This window comes from Thunnus thynnus, chromosome 9 (genome assembly GCF_963924715.1).
Source record: "Thunnus thynnus chromosome 9, fThuThy2.1, whole genome shotgun sequence".
Lineage (NCBI taxonomy): Eukaryota > Metazoa > Chordata > Actinopteri > Scombriformes > Scombridae > Thunnus > Thunnus thynnus.
Window position 1 is genome coordinate 27,601,423 of NC_089525.1, and position 20,178 is coordinate 27,621,600.

The 20,178-nt window shown below is 37.0% G+C and overlaps 1 protein-coding gene across 5 annotated transcripts in view; it reads left to right on the top strand.

Annotated features, from left to right (window-relative positions):
- The window catches only part of ldb2a (LIM domain binding 2a), a 100,638-nt gene that overhangs the window by 23,511 nt on the left and 56,949 nt on the right, over positions 1-20,178 (top strand). For all 5 annotated transcript variants that reach the window (XM_067599919.1, XM_067599917.1, XM_067599918.1 and 2 more), the window contains one exon: positions 4,860-4,962. In XM_067599919.1, coding sequence (XP_067456020.1) covers positions 4,860-4,962 — 103 coding nt within the window. The remainder of the gene's footprint in view (positions 1-4,859; positions 4,963-20,178) is intronic.

Sequence of the window (20,178 nt, forward strand, 5' to 3'; positions counted from 1 at the left end):
AATTTATCGTGAAAGCTTTTATGAACCATTATTTAAAGACTAAAACCATCATGTAATTGAAATGCTATAACATAAATGAGCCACACCATTGCACTCTGACATTCTCCTTCATTACCATGAACAGGGACACTGTAGTTTATTTTGAGTTGATCCCACATACACGTTTCCGCAGCAGGAAATTAGTTGCGAGCACACAAATATGTATTAATCTGATACTGAAAATGGTTGAGTAATGTTTGCTTGACGTAAAATGAAAGTATATACTTAAAGATTTAAGTTTTCAGTTGGAACTAACAGGTACAAGAAGTTAGAAAGCGTTGAAAGTAGAGCTGCAATGATTAATTGATTAGTCGATCGACAGAAAATCGCCAACTTATTTGATAATCAAATACTCGTTTTAGTCCATTTCCAAGAATGCCAAACATTTGCTGCCTGTAGCTTCTCACATTTGAGGATTTGAGCCTTTTCTTTATTCTACATGATAGTAAACTGAATGTGTTTGGATTTTTGACTGTTGATACGACAAAACATTTTTCAGCTTTTTCTGACATTTTATAGACAAAACAATTAATCGAGAAAATAATTGGCAGATTAATCGATAATGAAAATAATCATTAGTTGCAGCCTTTGTTGAAAGAAGGACTAACAAATTGTTGGTTTTGGTCTCTTAATGGGATTTGTTGATAATAAGACAATGTAGAACAATACCAGACTTATCCTTCAGTGCTAACGACAGATACTATTATGTTTGTTATATTTGTGAGCTATTTTAATCTCTGAGTTATATTTTAGTGATGTTTTTTTTTAAATTAATCCCAGCGGCAGAGTATATATATGTATTGAATCGAACAGGATCACCCATCGTTGCACAGTAAGATCGTTAAGAGCTGTGTGTGCGTGTGTTTGTGTGTAGAGTGTCTTGTTCACCCTTCGCTTGACTGTCAATCCCAGGAGTACCCGCCCCCTCATGGTACTGGATTATGTGTTGAACTCAATCTGAATGCTGAGTAGCACCAAAGTCAGCCTCTCTCTGTGTCTTTTTTTTTTTGTCTCTCACTCACCGTCTTTCCCTCTCTCAGTTTTGTCCGGGTGTGCCACTGTTCTCCATCCGTCTTTCTGAAATAGATGTATTCACACAAAACAGACACCACACACCTGCTGATCCTCACAGTATGACACAGTCGGTCAAACAAACACACACTCAGACAGACACACACAGATACACACGGCAGGTCATGCAGTTCATTCCCACTGGACAGCTGGTCAGTGGTGTGTGTTTGACCAACATTTTTCCATTTCAAATAAAGGCAAAGGTGTTTTTGTTTTAAAGAAAAAAAAAATATGTGTATGTGTATGTTGTAGTACCAGCCATTCTCACAATTTGCACACACACATGCGTCATGCTCCTTTAAACACCACATACAGACATGAATATGTGAATATGTGCCAGACAGTACTCTGGCATGTATTCACACATTCATTTGTTTTACAGTGAAGGTTTGTAATGTATTTTTGCTCTGTTCTGGCATTTACACAATTGCACTGAATGACCTAATGGGATCGCTATAATTACCAGACATTTTTTTGCCAGACATGATGTTTCTGATGCAGCTGGTTCGCTTTTTTGATGAAACTTGCATCATTGGCAGCATTTCAACATTGAAAGGCCATGACTGCTGTACCACTGCTATAGATTTTAGAAAACTTTGTACTTCTGTATTTTAAATTATAATCAGTTATATTTGATTATTGTTAAGGTAACTTATTACGCAAAATGCCAAACATTTGTACGTTAAGTATATTTCAGGTTTGGACTCAATCAAGCAATTTGAGGACTCCACCTTGGCCTCTGGAAAATTGTGACAAGCATTTTTTTTTTTACCATTTTCTGATATTTTATAGGTAAAATAATTAATCAGAAACATATTCAAGATACAATCAATAATGAAATCATTGGTAAAAATAGATTCATAATGAAAATAATCATTAGTTGCAGCCCTACTTGGATGAAGAATGTATCCTGTTATTGATTGGCAAGCATCATTCATGGGATAATATTAATTTGAACAGAATTACAGTTATGTACCAACAATGGTAGCATTTTGTAGCACAAAATTAGATTCCTGAAAGTAAAATTTCGAAATAAAAATCATAGATTTGAATGAAAGTAAATATGGATGAAAATAAGTATTCATTTGCCCTTTTATGAACCCTTACAAAAGCAACAAATGTTAATCTGCCAAGATGCCTCATTAATGCTAAAACTCCCTTGTTCTGTGTAATTCATAGTGGAGTCTCATTTCTGTCTGTATCCACAGTCCAGCTGACTGGTGGCCAGCTACAGCACTTCCACTCTAACTCATAATCACCTATTGATTGACCGGCAGGATGAAGGTCCAGGTTCAGGTCCTCCACACCACATCTCTTCCTCTTTGCATCAGGCCCATTGAGTTTGAGACACATTGACCTGCGGGGCGCCCTGGTCGCAGCTTATTGGGCTTGACACTGCTCGATGGTGACAACACTAATTGTCAACATCTGGGAAGTGCTTGCCATCTCTCAGTCCGACGCAGAATGAAACCTGGTGATCTGTCATAATGTGTCACAGGAAATTAGCATCGGTTGAATGTCGGTGCATGAATGGGGGAGGGCAGGGGGAGTGGGGGTCATCCCGCCAACATTATCTGAGGTTGAAGTGTTGAGGGGGAAAAGGGTGAAAGGCTGTTAGTGGATAATTTCAGGGCAAAGAGATTTACATGATTGTGTTCCCTCACTGAGTCGCTGTCTCTGCTGTGATGAGATGACTAGTGCTTCTGTTGCTTATACTACCACTACTGCAGTTACAATTACTACAATTGCTATTACTATACAGTTACTACTGTTACTGTAGGTTCTACTAAAAGTACTAATAGACTGTTAATAACAATAATACAATAACAATAACTATTGTTACTATTGTGTTGTACAGCTGCTAATACTACTCCTAGTCTTACAACCATTGCTGCTCCACCACTGTACTTCTACCTCTACCACTATCACCACTACTTCTTTCAATGCAACTGCTATTACTACTGCAATTGCTACTACTGTTGTTACTATTACTACTGCTACTTTAAGAATACTAACAGCCAACTACTAGCAGTGTTATAACAACAACCTCTACTACTACCTCTACTACCACCAATATTACTAGTATTTAGATAATACTAACCGTTCTGCCTCTACTGTTACTACAACCACTGCTACTAGTATTATTATTCTACTGTTACTACTTATACTAATGGTGCTGTTACTGTCACTGATACTGATACAACTAATACTACAACAGTTACTATAACTGTTGTTGATATTACTACTCAAGCTACTGTTTCTACTATCAGTACTGCTATTACTAATGATACTGTTACTATCACTATTGCTGCTACTACTTCTACTAATAACTACGACTATAAGTCCTGCCACTACCACGATAATAATATTAAAGTTGTACTCCTTAAGAGTTCCGTCCTGGTTGATTTGGCAACACCTGTGGTTACTGTGGTAACAGCAAGTGGGATTTAATACTATAATGAACACTGTTTGAGCTACTTTGTCAGAAATACAACAGAAGGGCAACTTGTATATTAATTAATTATTATTTTAATAAAGGAGTCAGTATTTCACCAATAGCATGGTCTGTTTGAATTAACAGTAAACCCAGTAGCTCTTATGTAGTAAGCAATCTGAATCCAGCACAGGGATGGCAGACTCGGCCACTACCAAGACTTGGGTCGCTGTTGTAGAAAAAAACGCTAAAAAAAATACATAGTGTCAAAAATGGAGTTTGATTCTTTTAAACGGTGAACTCTGTGACAGTTTAAGTAAAATTATTTGATATTGATACATATAACTATTGAAAAATAATAATAAAAAACAGAAAAACACTACTATAGATAATAATGATAATGGTTCTTTTGAAGGTACAAGCTAAAATGATCCTCACCTGTTGTAGAAGGTAGAAGGAGCAGTAGTATATTAAAGCTGCTGGACCTCAACTTGTATTTCAGACTTGTAGGAGCCTCAGGCAGGGCTCCTCCAAAGTCCTGGCTCAAGAAACGTAAAGGCTGTTACCAGGCTTTGGCTTTACCCCAACCTGTATGGGAGGCCTATAAGCCAGCAGCCAGCATCCTCTTTAAACCTGATTTTCATATTTCATTCTTTTTTTAAGCTTTTATATTTTTGCTCTTTTCTCTCTATCCCGTGTTGTCTTTTTGTTGGCTATGTCTTAATTTGTTTATGCATATAATGCATTTGACCATTTTACTATTCATACTGGACCATTGAAGAAAAAGACCAAATAAAACAATCTAAAATAAAGGGAATACTTGCCTCGCACTGCTGACTTCATTTATCAAAAAACAATGTTCTTTTTTTTATCTTGTCTCATACAAAAGCATGCATGGTCACAATATCTTTGTCTTATCAGAATGAATCAATATTGAATTTATGTAAAAAAAAAAAAAAGCAATAGCATGAAAGCAACAACCTGGATAAAGGAAATTCACTGGGTTATTAAATAATAGAGGAAAATCAAGAGTTTCATACCAAAATGAATCTGCAATATGCTGCTTTTAGAGAACAGGAAGGTATCTGAAGTACTTTTACACACTATATTCCTGTAGAATATATTGTTTATTTTATTGTTATTATTATATTTATTCTTGTTACCTACCTACCTACACTGTATATTCTGTATTTAAGAGATGCTGATGCTGATAATGATTCTTTTACAAACCACATATAGTACATTGTCTTCTTTAACCCAGAGAAAGACCTACTTCTGTCTATCTGTAATAATGCCCCCGTTTGTCTTCTAACAGGAAAGTGACAGTTTGTGGTGGGACGCCTTTGCTACAGAGTTTTTTGAGGAGGACGCCACCCTCACGCTCTCCTTCTGCCTCGAAGATGGACCAAAGAGATACAGTAAGACTCCTATAATATTTCAGCAGACCACAGATAATACAATCATCTCATTTTTTTAAATTCTCAAATTTGTGATTTTTAATCAATTCGGCCATTTTTTTACTCCTCTATTTAAGAAGAGCACAATATTTCAGTTGAAACACATTATTCTTTAGCTGAGTGTCAATCTGAAAAAACCTCTAGCTGAGTGGCAACTGAGTGGCACTCAGTTTCATGTGCCTTCGGGCACTTATTCTCGAAGGTTTCTCCTTGATCTACTGTGGCTTGGATTGCACCTCATTTGTATGTCGCTTTGGACAAAAGCGTCTGCCAAATGAGTAAATGTGAATGGCAGTTGGAACAGTTCAAGGCTTGAAGCATTAAATGCAGTGTTTCCCACAGGTTGAGAATGGTGGTGGGTGGTGCGGCATGTGACGGTGCGGCGTGTGACGGGCGGGTTCAGTAGCCCAATAAACTAGTCAAACAAAGGTTTATGAATAACTCTATTTATTGCTGTCTGAAATTATCTAATTTTGTTTCCCAACAGCCTACTGTCTGACATTTTCATTGTTATAAGAATTTGCATCCTACCTATGATGCTCTTTGACTCTCTTCATCTTCTTGACACTTAGAGCTGGGAAACTTTGGGAATCTCCCATCAGAACCGATTCTCAATTCAAAACCAATTCTCAATTGAATGAATAGAAAAGGGGGCTCCTGATCCTCTTACTGGGTGCCAAACCATTCACTGGTATACTTAGTCCACTGAAATATAATATGAAACATAACTGGTAATTAAGATAAATGGTCAGCAACCTTTTTATTATAAAAAGTTAACTGCATTAATTAATGAATTAATTAATGTGAAAGCATGTCAACAAAATGAGGGGGAGTCAGGTGCAGACTTTTACCATTAAGCAAGGTAGGCAACTGCCTGGGGCCCCCAGCTAAAAGCTATAGTTGGAGGCCCCAGTTATAGATTTATTATGATGTTTAGATATGAAAACTACAGTCCAAAGCACTTGAAAAATGCACAACTGTATACTTCTGCTTCAGAGGAAAACATTGTACCACTACATTTACCTGACATTTATCTAAATGTTACTGATACTAATAATACTTACTGCTACTAATAAAATATGATGCATTATTATTCATTAAACTATCCAGCATTATATAAGAATTAAAAGCTCCACCTTGAAGACAAATTAAGTACATGTAAATACATTGAGCTAATAATACCTCTGTTTCACTCTTCACTTTTCAATTAAAATTTGAATGCTGACTTTTACTGTTTGGTATAAATAGTTTTACTTCAGAAAAAAAAGTTTTGAGTACTTCTTCTATCACTGCCAATACTAACATTCCTGTTTAGAGAAACGGTGAAAATAAAGCAAGACAGAGTTTGCCTGGGGCCCCCAAATCACTAAATCCACCCCTGGGCGGAGTGCTCCATTGTGTTATTATTAACGTTATGTCTCCGGCAGTGGAGAGCAGCCTCTCTGCTGCTCCGTTAGCTCCGGGGAAAGACATTGTTGTCCAACACGCTGAGCGGGCGCAGGGTTTTTAAGATGAAACAGACTGAACACCGAGTTATTTTCTTCACTTCAGAGTTGGTTCAACTTGTTTAATGCTGCAGTGTGTGTTGGTCAGCCGGTCTTGTTTGTTACTGCTGGAGTTTGGTGCTCTGCTCCGCTAATGTTAGTCTCTGAGTGATGACATAGAAAGTTTACAATATACTTAACCTTGTACTCGCAAAGGTAATTATTTGGTCATTAAATCAAAATATTTTTGCTACCGCTGCCTTTTTTGAAGATGAACTACAAGATAACTCTAACATGTGCACGCTGTAGACTGCCTGGGTGCTGCAGTGCCCTCGCAGTTGAGTTTTGCCTTTTTCATTCTGTTAACATCACGTTATTATTTAGAAAATCGATTTTTGACATTTGTAAATTGATTCAGAATCGTAGGAGGTAAGAATTGAGATGCTTATGTGGGCTGAGGGTTCGCTGGTCTGTGTGCATTATGAAGTGACGATTGCATGTTTGGGATTTTATCTACCTTGGCCCAAATAGAGCCTATGCATGGGAAACACTGAAATGCCTCAAGTTGAATCATCAGTAGAAAAGATGAGCAACTGCATAAGAAAAAAAAACAGTGTACATAAAAATGTAAGTTACCTATGACCCCCAAGGAGTATTGTGGTAAGAAAGATCCAATCACCAAGCTTAAAATAGTTGCATGTAATACTAGCTAAGATTTCCACTTCATAGAAACATGTTTAAACATTTATCAGTTATAATCAGTTCACTTTTGTCATTTTGGAGAAAGTCAGCAAATATGGTGTTTTGTTCCCAACTGCAACAACAAAGAATTTGCTAAAGTTCTCATTTTCTTTCCAAGAGTTAGAGAACAAGATCGATGCCACCCTCATATCTGTGCGCTATGTATGGAGCTGGAATCGTTTAGTTCAGGGTAGCATTAAGACTGGAAGCAGTGAGATACAGCCTGGCTTAATCCAAAGTTTAAAAAATGCCAGCACCTGTACAGCTCATTATAAAGCATGTTGTATCTGTTTGTTTAATCTGTATCCAAACAGCAATGTATAAATGACAATATGAAGTTTTAGGGAGAGTTACTAACTATAACAATTTTTTAGTAAACTACAGTCACTTCCAGAGGTGGCACACAAATTTTGTGCGGTTATATAAATTTAGGGCTGAAACTAACAATTATTTTCATTATCAATTAACCTATCAATTATTTTCTTGATTAATCTATTATTTGTGTGCTCTATAAAATGTCAGAAAATGATGAAAATGGCGATCACTGTCTCTCAAAGCCCAATAGTGATGCCTTTTAATGTCTTCTTTTGTCCCGACCAACAGTCCACAACTCAAAGATATTCAGTTTACTGTCATGGAAACCAGAAAATATTCACAACTGAGAAGCTGGAACCAAAGAATTTGTAAATTTCCTTCTAAAGATTGACTCCAAAAGATGAATTAATCATCAAAATAGTTACCCATTAATGTAATAGTTGGCAACGAATCAATTAATCAACTAATTGTTGCAGCTCTATATAAATCATTCGTCAAGAAACAGTTGCACCGCCTAACTCTACCACAAATGTTTTAATAACTAAGCTAGTAGTAAGTAGGAATATTTTTGAACTTTGAACAGAGCCAGGCTAGATGTTTCCCTCTGCTTCCAGTCTTTATGCTAAGCTAATCTAGCTAGCTCAATACTTAACGTACAGACATGAGAGTGGTGTCAATCATAATCCTCTAACTTGCAGATAGAAGGGGATACCCAAAAAATGTTTAACTATTGATTCCAGTTAAGTTTCCAGGTAGGATGACTTCTTATATTCTCAAAGGCTCCTGCTCATTTATTAGACAAAGCATTTTTTAAAAAGGTTGCAGGGGCCTGAGTTTCAGGATTCAGGTTCACTTGATAGTGTACACATTGAACTCAAGCTTAGAAACATGCAAACTGCAGCTACAGTATGTGTCTTCAGCAGCAAATGACAGAGCAGAGGCTGTTATTGAGTTTGTGATATTGTCCCCTTCATCTCATCTGCATAGGTTCATGTTTTGATATCTGAAACATATTGAATTTCACACAGACATAGATAAGGACATGCTGCCCTGAAATGAGCAGATGCGTGTAGCGTCTGCTTTGTGTGTGTTTGTGTGAGTTAGTGTGTGTGTATGTGTGTGTGTAATTCAGCTCAGTCATGAAGGAGGAAGAGAGAGAAGAGGGAGAGGGAGTGAAGGATTGTTGTGAGCTGGGTCCTGGTTTGCTTTTCAAATGTAAAAATAAAAATCCCCAGTGGTGTAGAGACGGTAACCCTGTTCCCCCGGGAACGGGAGGCTTAACACCATGGCGATGATGACTCACCGTCAGTCGCAAGCCTTCCTCGATTCACATTCAGGTGCGCTTAGTTACACACATGCACACATACACACACACACAACCACATCATCCAGGAAAAATCCACCGCCCTCATATGTACCCAGCAACAGATTTGACTCAAAAGAAAAACTAAAAATGACACCTTCTGAAAGTGATGTTTGTCTGTGCTTCTCATTGGCAGCAGTGTATATAGGAAACAGTCCAGTGAATCACACTGCAATACCCATTATCAGACAGTATTCCAGTTAGTTATTCCAGTTAGCTATATGGTAGGTAGGAAGGACTTCAACTTAAAAGATTTTTTTTTTTTTTTTTTGAGGGGTGATCCTATTGGTTACCTTACTCAATATGTGATGGCAGCATAGACACAAAACTCATCTAAGAGTTCACTGCAGATAATGAGCTCTCATGCTACATGCTAACATTAGCGTATCTTAGCAACTGGCTTCATTTCAAATGTGAGAAAAACAAGGGAAAACAAACAAAACCATTTTTATAGCTTATGTGAAATACTGTATAAACTGTTTTGAAATGTATTCTATTTTAAGTTATGCATGTTTTCTTTGTTGTTGCTGCCACTTTTTTTCTAAGAGAAAATTTAAAAAAGGAGAAAATGAAAATGTATACTGTCAATGTATAAATGAAATTCCTTTTATAAATTATATGACTGCATATATGAAAAAAGTGCACCAAATATACTATAAAAATTATCCACTTTTTTTCAAACCTTGTCTATAGAATGTGAACATGGTTGGTGATAAAATGCACACAGAGGAATAATATATGTAAATGTAAATACAACAATGTGTTGCTCAGCATGTATCTTAGAGCGTTAGACACCTACAGTATTTTAATATGTCTATATATTTTTTTTAAGGGAAAAAGAAACATCAATACAACAGAACTCTCTACCTTTTCTCCCTGGAGCTTATTTCTTCACCTTTTCTATTATACAGAATCACTCTGGTGGCACAGGGATTTTCTATACTACTGTCTGTTATCAGGAGGCTTTGGACTCTTGTATTCTTTGTTGTTTTTTTTATTATTTTTTATTTTTTATTTTACTGTTTGCAGTCCACACATTTAAGCCTGCTCTGCTGTTGCACTCATTGTTTAGTCACACTGCACAAGAGCATCTGCCTAACATATAAAATGTAAATGTGACTGCCAGTGGCCTTACTCAGAAATAATCTTAGCTTGCAGCCCTGTGAAAAGCGCAGATATATGTAGTTATCGCCGGCAGGTCAGAACAGCACTGACCAGTGGAGATGTGAGGCTGTAGGAGGTGGAAAGTGGTTACCAGTGGTTAAAAAGGCCGACATGTTGGAAGAGTTACAACAAAACAAAACATTTCTCTCTCTTTCTTTCTCTCTGTTTCTTCATTTCTATATGTGAAGGACAAATTTTTTTGTAAAAAGTTTTCCACAGTGTGAATCTGAAGGTTAAAGCGGACTAGTGTGCAAAGATTTGTGGTTATTATTAGAGAGTTAAGTTTAGCTCTACAGTATCACACAACATATGTCATGACATTTGGAAACCGAAGAGAGAATATTTGTATCTTTAAAGATCAAACATACTTAGCAAAATGAGAAGGGCAATGTTTTATATTTGTCTTTGTCTACAGCAAAACACATATGGGTATATTTGAGGTTATAGTCGTTAAAATGTTTACTTAATATTCTATTAAAACAGTCGTAATGTATTTATTATTCCACAAAGGGACTCCTTGTGCAATATATGGAAGTATAAGTGTAAGAACTCCAATCCCTTTTGAAATTGAATTATATATTTTGAGTCATTTTGAGATACAGTAGCTTATACGATAATTACAAGGAAACAATCATTTCACTCCATTCTGAGGTGCTCTAATTTCATAACGTTCAGCAGAGGAAAAATTAGAAAAGCCAATTTACCTAATCTGTTTTTTTTTTTTTTTTATTGCATGGACCTGTGTTTAGGTGTTTTTGTAACTCGTCTCCAGCTGGTGTTCATCATGGCTTCTCAGAGGAAATAGATCATATTGGAAAAGCCTGTGTGTTAATTGTTGGGAGGATGAAAGCATTTGTTTCCTCTATGAGGCCTCTATCTCTTTCTTTTCTATCCTCTTATCCTTTTTTTGGCAACTGAGTTCCACCTCTTTTTCTGCAGTAACATAATATAACATATCATTTTACTAGATGTCTTAATCCAAAATACAATTTTTAGTATGTATTGAATCCAGACCGGGATTAACACAGTGTGGTGCCCTAGGGTGACCACACTTGAAGTTCCCCCCCTCCTCCCACTTTATACATAAAAAAGAGTATAAAGACCATAGATTCATAAGAATTTATTACTGAAGTACAGGCTCAACACACATGCTACAGAAAAATGTAAGACGCAACCAAAAAAACTGACACCGTAGATAGACGTGAGCCTACGAATGCCATACTAGTCCTTACATTGATGCTCCAATCTGAATGCAACACACATCCCAATGCAACTCGTCATGCTAAATATCATTATTTCAATCTTAAAAGGGCCTGTATGAGGACTACATGCCATGCCATTTCAACAGATGAATGATCACAGAGAGCCAGGTGAGGTGATGTGAAGGTATAAGGAATAGCACATTGAGACAATGTATTGCAATGCGTAGGCTATTAGAAAGTATGGTCATTTTGTTTTTCTTTTGATTTCAGAAATGGAAATTAAAGGAATGAAAACAGAATATTGATTTGATTTTCATTTTAAAATCCACAAACGAAAAGGCATATTTGGTTCTCCTGGTCAGAAGACGGCAGATAAAACATTTATAAAGGACCTGATTTTCCTTCTCGGTCTTTGTAAAACAGAAAATGAAATAGTTAACTAATGTATGAACTGTAGCACTCAGGAAAACAAAGGTGTACTTTATTCACACAGGAGGGTGGATTAGTAAAATGGTCTTTGAACATAGTTTCTATCAGCAATAAGTGGACTACTGTTACTGTTGAAATAAACAGCATCTCACTCTCTCTCGCTGCTCTCCATACCTCTGTGATGCTGAAAGACGCACAGCAGTGGCTACTTTTCAACTGCTTTCTTTCATTCTTATTATTCATATTCTTATTAATTAGAATGATTTTAAATAAAAGCTAAATCAAATTCTCTATAAATGTTGTATCTGCCGTTTCTGACCATGAAAACTATTTACGTTTTCTCATTTTTTTCACGTTGGTGCCTCCCAGCACAGCAAATTGGCTGGTGCCCCCGGGCATTCACCTGATGCGATATATGGATAATCCGGCCCAGACTGAATCTCCCAATGCTCGTAGAGATTTGGGGTTAAGACACTTGAAGGATGGCTGATGAAAGTGAGGAGAACTTATACTTTCCCTACTTCATTTTCTCAGTGATTGTGGGATTCAAACCAGCAACCTTGGAGTCACGAGCCTGCATTTCTAACCTCTTATAACCTTCTTTTTTGCTATAAACCATGAAGAATCCCCCTCACTGTTGCTTTAGTCTCTTTGGTAGGCGTTTTGGAACATTTACTCGATCATTTGTTTAGTCATCATCATTTAATAACTGATTAATCATTTAGGTCATATATCAAGTAAAAATGCCCCAAAATACCCTGGTTCTACTGTATCAAATGTGAGGATTTGCTGCTTTTCTCTATTTAAAATTATTGTAAACACAATATCTTTGGGATTTGGACTGTTGGCCAAACAAAACCACATTTTTCCCAACATTTAATTGACTAAATGAGTGATTGAAAAAAAAATATCTTAACATATTAATTAATTAACAAAAATAACCAGCTCTAGGTTGAAGTTATCATGAGGAAGGAAAGTAGCTTTAGTCGGTATAAGGTGTTTGATATTCAGATGTTGCAGGGCAGCTAATATAGACTAGATAGACTTTTACACTGTAACAGTGTTTTCCCCATGGCTTGTTGATTGTTTGTTTCTCTGAAGTGTTAGCTGTTGCAGCTTCTCAGATGTAAGGATTTTGAGCTTTTATTTCATTGTGAATTGATTACATTGGGTTTTGCAGTGTTGGTCGGAATAAAACAAGCGATTTGAGGAAGATGTCAACTTTGGCTTTGGGAAGATGTGATTGGCATTTTTCCACAGCATTTTTACATTTTACAAACAGAACAAATGTTTGATTAATTGAAATATAATCAGGTTACGATTAATCGATCATGAAAATAATCATTCATGACTTTTTAATGGCTGCAGTAACTAGTAAATCCCAAAATTTATTGCAAATGGTAAATGGGCTGCTGAGCCAGAGTCATCCCCCTAACATATGAGCAATTGTACTTTTCTACAAGCCAACTAGAGAATCAGATATTTGTTTCCTGGTAAAATGGTAGTCGACAAACTTAACAGCCAGAGCATGTGATTGCTGAATAATTTTCCACCTTGTGTCACAAATGAAAAAGGAGCCTCAAACTTCACCAGATCGTCTGTTGTGTCTAATTGTAATCTACATGTATCAGTAACAATAAGCATGTTGGAAGACGACATAAGCAGCTTATCCAAACAGACTGCATTATTTCTCGCTGCCTCATCTTGTTCTTGCAAAGATCTGAAGAGCACTAAATGTGAGCAGTGAGAATCTGTAGTCTCAAACATGTCATAATATTTTATAGCGTCTTTGGAATTAAAAGTTATTAATGTCTTGTATTGCCACAACAGTATAGTGCTTTGATAAAGTTAATATTTTTAATGTGCGCTTGGGAATCATATTTCATTGTTTCAGGGAGAGTTTTTTTTCGTGCAGATTTGTGTACCGCTGTATGAGTGTAAAACAATCCTTCATCGGTGCAGGCCAATTATTGTTTTCTACACCAAATATTCAGTAACACTATCTAATTATACCCCCAATTGCCATGGCTTAAACATTCGCCCCAGTACCTTGTCTGGCTATGCAATCTATGAGGCATCTGATGAAAGCTGCACTCCATGATGCAATCAAAGAGCAAGGCTCATTTTAGAAGTAGTTCAAACAAGAGAGGGAAAACTCTGCATGTTTAGTGGGCTGGTTCAGGGCAAACTGGGAAAGTGATTCACAACACATTTACAATTCATCTAGTTATTCTTGCATTGCAGCACGCAATAATTGCAGTGATAAAATGACCGCCGCTAATAATCTTTAAGCAAGCATGAGGACATAATGAGGAGGACCAAAACACAGGGAAACAGCTTTAATACGTGTGAAGGAATGAACCGGTCTGCCTCTGCTGTGAAGTAAGCTTAACAAGGAACACACTTGGTGCTATAAATTAAAACTGGGAAATTTTAAATCAACAAACACCTTATGTGCAGTTCTAAGCATCCTAATATTTATATCCTATCTTAGCCAGGCCCCCAAGTACCAACAACATCATAACAAGAAATTTTAGAAAGTTACTGCATAGATCAGTGTGATTTTATCCTACTTTTATATATAGTATTAGATTATTTCTCTCATAGGCTTTAGTCCAGTTAGACACATATAACATTTTAAATTTTCTGTTTAAATTATGACTCAATGTTGTATTTAGCAGACGACATAATGTGCTGTTTTATATCATTCTATACATTTCCCCTCATGAAAATACTTCTGAGAGGTATTAATTATTTAACACAACATATTGGATCAAACGGTTTTCTTAGAAACAAAAGGAATTTGCAATTTACTGCAGCAAAACTTTAACATGGCACCAATGGAAATGTAGTTCGCATCCAACTACACTGTAGCAGACCTGAGACAAGATAATTAACTTTATAATATAGCACCTTTCATGTTTTGTTATGTGTCGTGTTATGTTATGTGCATATTACCAGAGAAGTAAGGTCTTTTTGTCACAAAGGGTTGTTAAAGCTGCATTAACTGATTTTTGGCCGATAAAGTGCAGAAAATAAGTGGCAGAGAACACATAGCCCTGACATATGCTTGCTTACCTATCTTTCAGCACAGAGCAACATTGTCATCCCTCTCGAGCTAGATTTCTGTGCACCCCCAGGAATCTTAAGTCCAATATTTGCACTCCTTATAACTCTAGTTTGGTCTCCACCAATTTCTGAGAATTATATCTATCTCTTTTGAATGCTAAATGTGCTACTTCCTTAACCAGCTAGTCATTAACTCTGTTTTTCTGCCATTTGGTGCTGGACAAAAAGCTCACACGTAGGTTTACTGGAGCTAATTTGCTAAAAAAAACCCCACAAAACTGTTGCTGGAAATGAGGCAGGTGAGAGTGGTGGGACATTGTTGGGTCATAATTATTTATTGGTTCATCCTCTCACATTAAATTCCACATTTCACTCAAGATACATTTTTAGTTTAGTTTTTAATGCAGTTTTCCAATGCTTTCATTAGTTTGATTACAAGTATCCAGTTCAGAAATAAGATGCACCACATAGCCCTCATTGGCCAATCATAAATATCTCCTTAGCAAAGCCACGTAATAAAGTTTATTTCCAGCTTTAGCCCATTTCTACGGACATCATAACGTTATTGAAATCTAATGTGTCCTTTCATATATTATATTTAAATTATGTTAATAACAAGTCTTAGCCAATAGATTTTAATGATGTTAATGATGGAAACACATCATGTCTCGGCCCCATCATCAAAATCATGTTTACAGACAGTTGTGTGCTGGTCATACTGTATCTGTGTGAAAGAATCCGAATGGAGGTCTGAGATAGAAGGATAAGTCTAGTGCTGTGATCTCCCTTTCTGTTGAATAAAAGATTGACAACGGAGGACTGGTTGGAGCAGGGCTGTATTATTGAATTGGGTGGTAAGATGAAAAGAAGGAGAGGCGGAGTCCCAAAAGAAGGTATGGGAGCGGTGCAGAGTCGGCCTGCACGCATGTTTGTGTGTTCCTGTGTGTGTATCTATGCCTCTGTATCTGTATCTTATTGCGAGTGTTTTCTCTGTTTAAGCGACGGGGAATGTTTGTATGTGTGTATGTGAGTGTTGGTTTGTGTGTGTTGGTTTGAGAGTTAAAGGGGGATCTCAATGCTTCTGTGGAGGGGGTTGTTTTGAAAGGAGGAGGGGAGGAAGGGGGGGGGGGGGAGAACGGTGTGTGCGGAGCTGCTTTACAGAGAGATGGATAGGATGGATTGAAAGTGTAGAGCGGTGATTGGCAGGCGGGATGATGCGGCCCTGGCTCAGCTGCAGCGCTGAGATGTAGGCTGCTGCTGATTGACAGTCGAGCCGAGCCTGGGAACCACAGCGCTGGATCGGCCATAAAGAGAGATGGAGGGAGAAAGAGAGGAGAGAGAGAGAGAGAGAGAGAGAGAGAGAGAGAAAGAGAAATTACAGATTTAAACCAAAATACTCTGCATGTAGCCTTAACATTTTGCTGTGTGTTCTGTTCCTGGATAGTTCTACACTGCCATCTATTGTAAACCACGCTGTTGGTATTTTTATGATATTTGACCGCTGTCAATGTGCTAATCAAGCTTCAATGGATTTAATTGTATTGAAATGATGGAGTTGCAGAGAGTAAAAATGAGGACAAAATGACAGCAAACCCTTTGAAAAAAATACACAATCAGTGAGCCGTGTGCAGGGACAGCACTGTGAATCTTATGTATATGAGCAGGCAAAACAATGTAAGTGCCCTCTTCGTCCCCAAGAGCTTATCAGTTAGTCTGTTGATAATTATTTTCCATTAATTGAGTAATAAATTAAAAGTTTAGTCGCCAGAGTGTAGGTAGATGTCTTCAAATTACTTGTTTTGTCCGTCTTAAATGTAAAGATATTCAATTTACAGTGATATTAAAAAGAGAAACATAGCACATCTTCATATTTGAGAAGTTGGATCAGGTGAATATTTTGACTTAAGTGATTAATCGATTAACAAAATTGTTTTCTGTCTATTGACTAATCAGTCAATTAGCAAATATTCGCAACACTTTTTCAGCCCTTGTTGGATTGTTGTTATTCAGGTCTTTCAAGTGTTTGTCGTAAAGTACTTGAGTTTTTCTTCAAGAAGCAAACCTCTTTCAGAGATTTAGGTGGAAACTCTTCTGAAAGTGTTTGGAGAGGCTGATTGATGAGGCTGTGTGAGTTGTTTGACTTCATCCTGGTGTTCATGAAGCTGTTTTTTTTTTTTTAAATATGCTAATTACTTTTTTTTTTTTCCTTTGCTGAGGGATCGAGGTTTTGTGTTTTTTAACCCTGTGTTATGAAACTCAGTACACTGGCCTTGGGTACAAGCAGCTTTTGAATGACAGGCATCCTGTAAATACTGGCTTTGTGAAGCTCACAGCACACAGGTTTTGATGAAGCTGGGTGATAGTCTGAGGTGCTCATTTCGTTCTGTGGTAACAAAAAGTCTTTGTCTGTCTCAGTCAGTAAGGTGTGACCTAGAGGTTCACACCGCACTGTTTTTTTCAATCCACCGGCTGCCCACTCCAGTAGGATTACCGACCATTACCGGCCGCTCCCGCAGATCCATGATCCCACTTCTGCCTGCTCCTGCAGAGCTTCCGAACACTCCCGCTTACAACATGCTTTCTTGTGAAATTCTGTCTGCCCCGTCCTGCAGGGGCAGTAAGACACATGTAGACCTTATGGATCTTTGAAAATCTAAAGAAATGCTGTGACAGTTACTCATCTATTAATATTTTAATTGAAAATAAGCCTCATTACATTCTTTAAACGTTACAGATTGTGTATCTGCTCTTCTGGTAGTTTATGTAGTTTTTCAGAGCAATGGATACAGACAAGATGCTGGAAGGTCGTGTATCAGAGCAGCTGTTGTTTTTGGTTTAGAAATAGAAAGTTTATTTTAATGTTATAAATGTTAAGACCAAAAGAGAGAAACCAAATTGAATCATACTGTAACTTTATTTGGTGCTGTACTCTAAGGTGCAGAAGTAATACTACTAATGAGCTTGCAGGACACAACAATTTAATAGAGATCAGATCCAGACTGCAGAACGTACATTTTCAAATTATACTACAAAAAGTCCAAAAATAAAAGATATAAATTCACATAACTTACATAATCACATTTTTAGACATTCATGCTATGAGAAAATTCATGAATTACTCAAAAAGCAAAACTAGAGAAATAAGATAAAGACTAAATAGTCTGTCTTAGTCTCTTGTCAAAGCTTTTCAGACAAAGTTAGCAAACTCAAAGACCTCAAATTAAACAACCAAGTTTTTACTGAGTTGCAAAGTTTAGACCAATAAAACTGGCCTCTCCTATTTTCATACATTTGATTTTGTCCTGCACTCGTCCCTACAATGATGATAATGGCAGCTTGTGCCACCTGTATTATAGAAAAAATTTCCTGTGGCCACATGTTGAGTCCAGTTAGACCTGTGAGATCCTGGTCCCGTTGCAGCTTTCTATTTTGACATATAACTACAATTCCACTTAACTAATGCAGTTTGTCTGTTTGCCATTTACTTAGCAGGTCTTGTGAGTCCCCTATTTAGTGTTTCTTAGTAATTATTAAGATAATCAATCCCTTCAAAGTCTAATTGCAGGTTGTGTTTTGCTATCTTACACACTTTTCTAACTTATTTCCCAATGGCCATTAAGCCTTTGAGTTGACCAATTTGATTAAGTCAGTGCCAGAAAAGAGTTTTACTATTTCTGTCTGTTTTTCACCTGGTGATAAACCTGGTTTTATTCCCTCTCTACAGCTGGCCTCCGCTCCTGTCTGTGTGTGGTTTGTGCAACCAATCAGATCTGATGCCACCAGTCTGAGTCAGAGTTGAGTGAAGTGAACATGGCGGCGGCGACTACACATTATCAAATAAAAAGTAACAGGATGTTTATATTAGCAAGGAAGCAAGTTACCTATGAGAACTTACCTATGCCATACAGTGTCCTGGAGAATTAGTGAGGCGGATCAAGTCGGTTCGTTTTAAAGGCAACAATTATAAAAAATAGTCGCTCGATTCCTATGACAAGAGGCAGTGGCACCTTGTCTGTATGTAGCTGACAACCCCCTATCAGGCCCTATTAATGTATTGGCAAGACAAAAGAAAGGAGATACTTACTGTCACATGAATTTCCCCTTTGGTTTGAATTTTCTTCTATTTTTTTCCTTCTTACTGCTTGTTATGTTAAGAAAAACTATTATGATAAGGGCTTAACGATGAACAACATGGCAACATACTGCTCTTTGTGGTTTTGTAGAATTGTTTCCATCATATGTTTTAAGTGCATTCATCATCATTTATTTTCTTGTTGTTGTTTAATTTGTTGTACCGTATTTTAAACATTTTATGATAATGAATATTCGGAGGCAGTCACTTCCATTTATGCATGGAAACAAACCAGCTGCAAATACAACTCTAACTCTGTTGGAAAGAAAACAATTTATATGTTACACCCTGATACACAGTAACTTTTCTTGCCATAAATTAGCAGTTTAAGAGGAAAACCGATGCAATTAAAATGAAGTAGAAATCACCATCAAAGTGAACTCAGAGTAAGCAAGAGCCAAAGAAAGAATAATACCAGAGAGACCGTCTATTCTCTTCTCTTAATCAACCTTTTGGAATCATGCCAATCAATAATGAAGCCTCGAACTGATGTGAATTCAGTTTTCTTTTCTGTTATTCTCATGACGATTTTTTAATGCAGCATGTGTGAATCCGTGGGTGTAAGCACAGTGTGCATTTTATCTAAGACTCTGATGAAAATATCCAGTAGCAGTGGTTTTGTTGCACTGTGTGACCAGAGAAGAAAGAGATAGGCCTTTTAAAGACATAATGTGGTTCTTCTGAGGCTGCTGGGAATGGTAGCCTTTTTGTTCTAAAACAATATCCAATATCTAAAATAATTGACGCCTACTCTTGCAAAAAAAAAAAAAAAAAAAGAAAGAAAGAAAGCCTGCTGGCATGAAAGTAAAGCACATTAGGAGGTACCTGCAATTCATTTGAACAAAACAACACAGAGGACTCCTTCCTTAAAAATATTATGGTGTGCCATTACTTCACTAGCACCAAGTCAATGTTTGTTTATTGAGTGCTTTCAACTAACAACAAATGACACCAAGGACAAATAAAACATTGAAATAACCGTCAGTTTTAAGCGAAAGCACCACCAGAGTTTGTTTGCATATGTGTGGAATAAAGTGTTAGAATAAGCAGAAAACTCTTATTGTGGCAAACAGTGTATTAAGTTTCTGCAATATGCAAGTTCTACATTTATCTGAAAGGGAATTGAACCTGACCTAGTTACTCTGGCAATAATATCCAAGAGGACCTTTTCTTATTGGGATTATGGGCATGACAGTGAAGCAGTGAGCTATGACGTTTAGCCGCTGGCAGGAGGGCCCATAATTTACCATAAAAATGTCCTATTAAGTGTTGCAGACT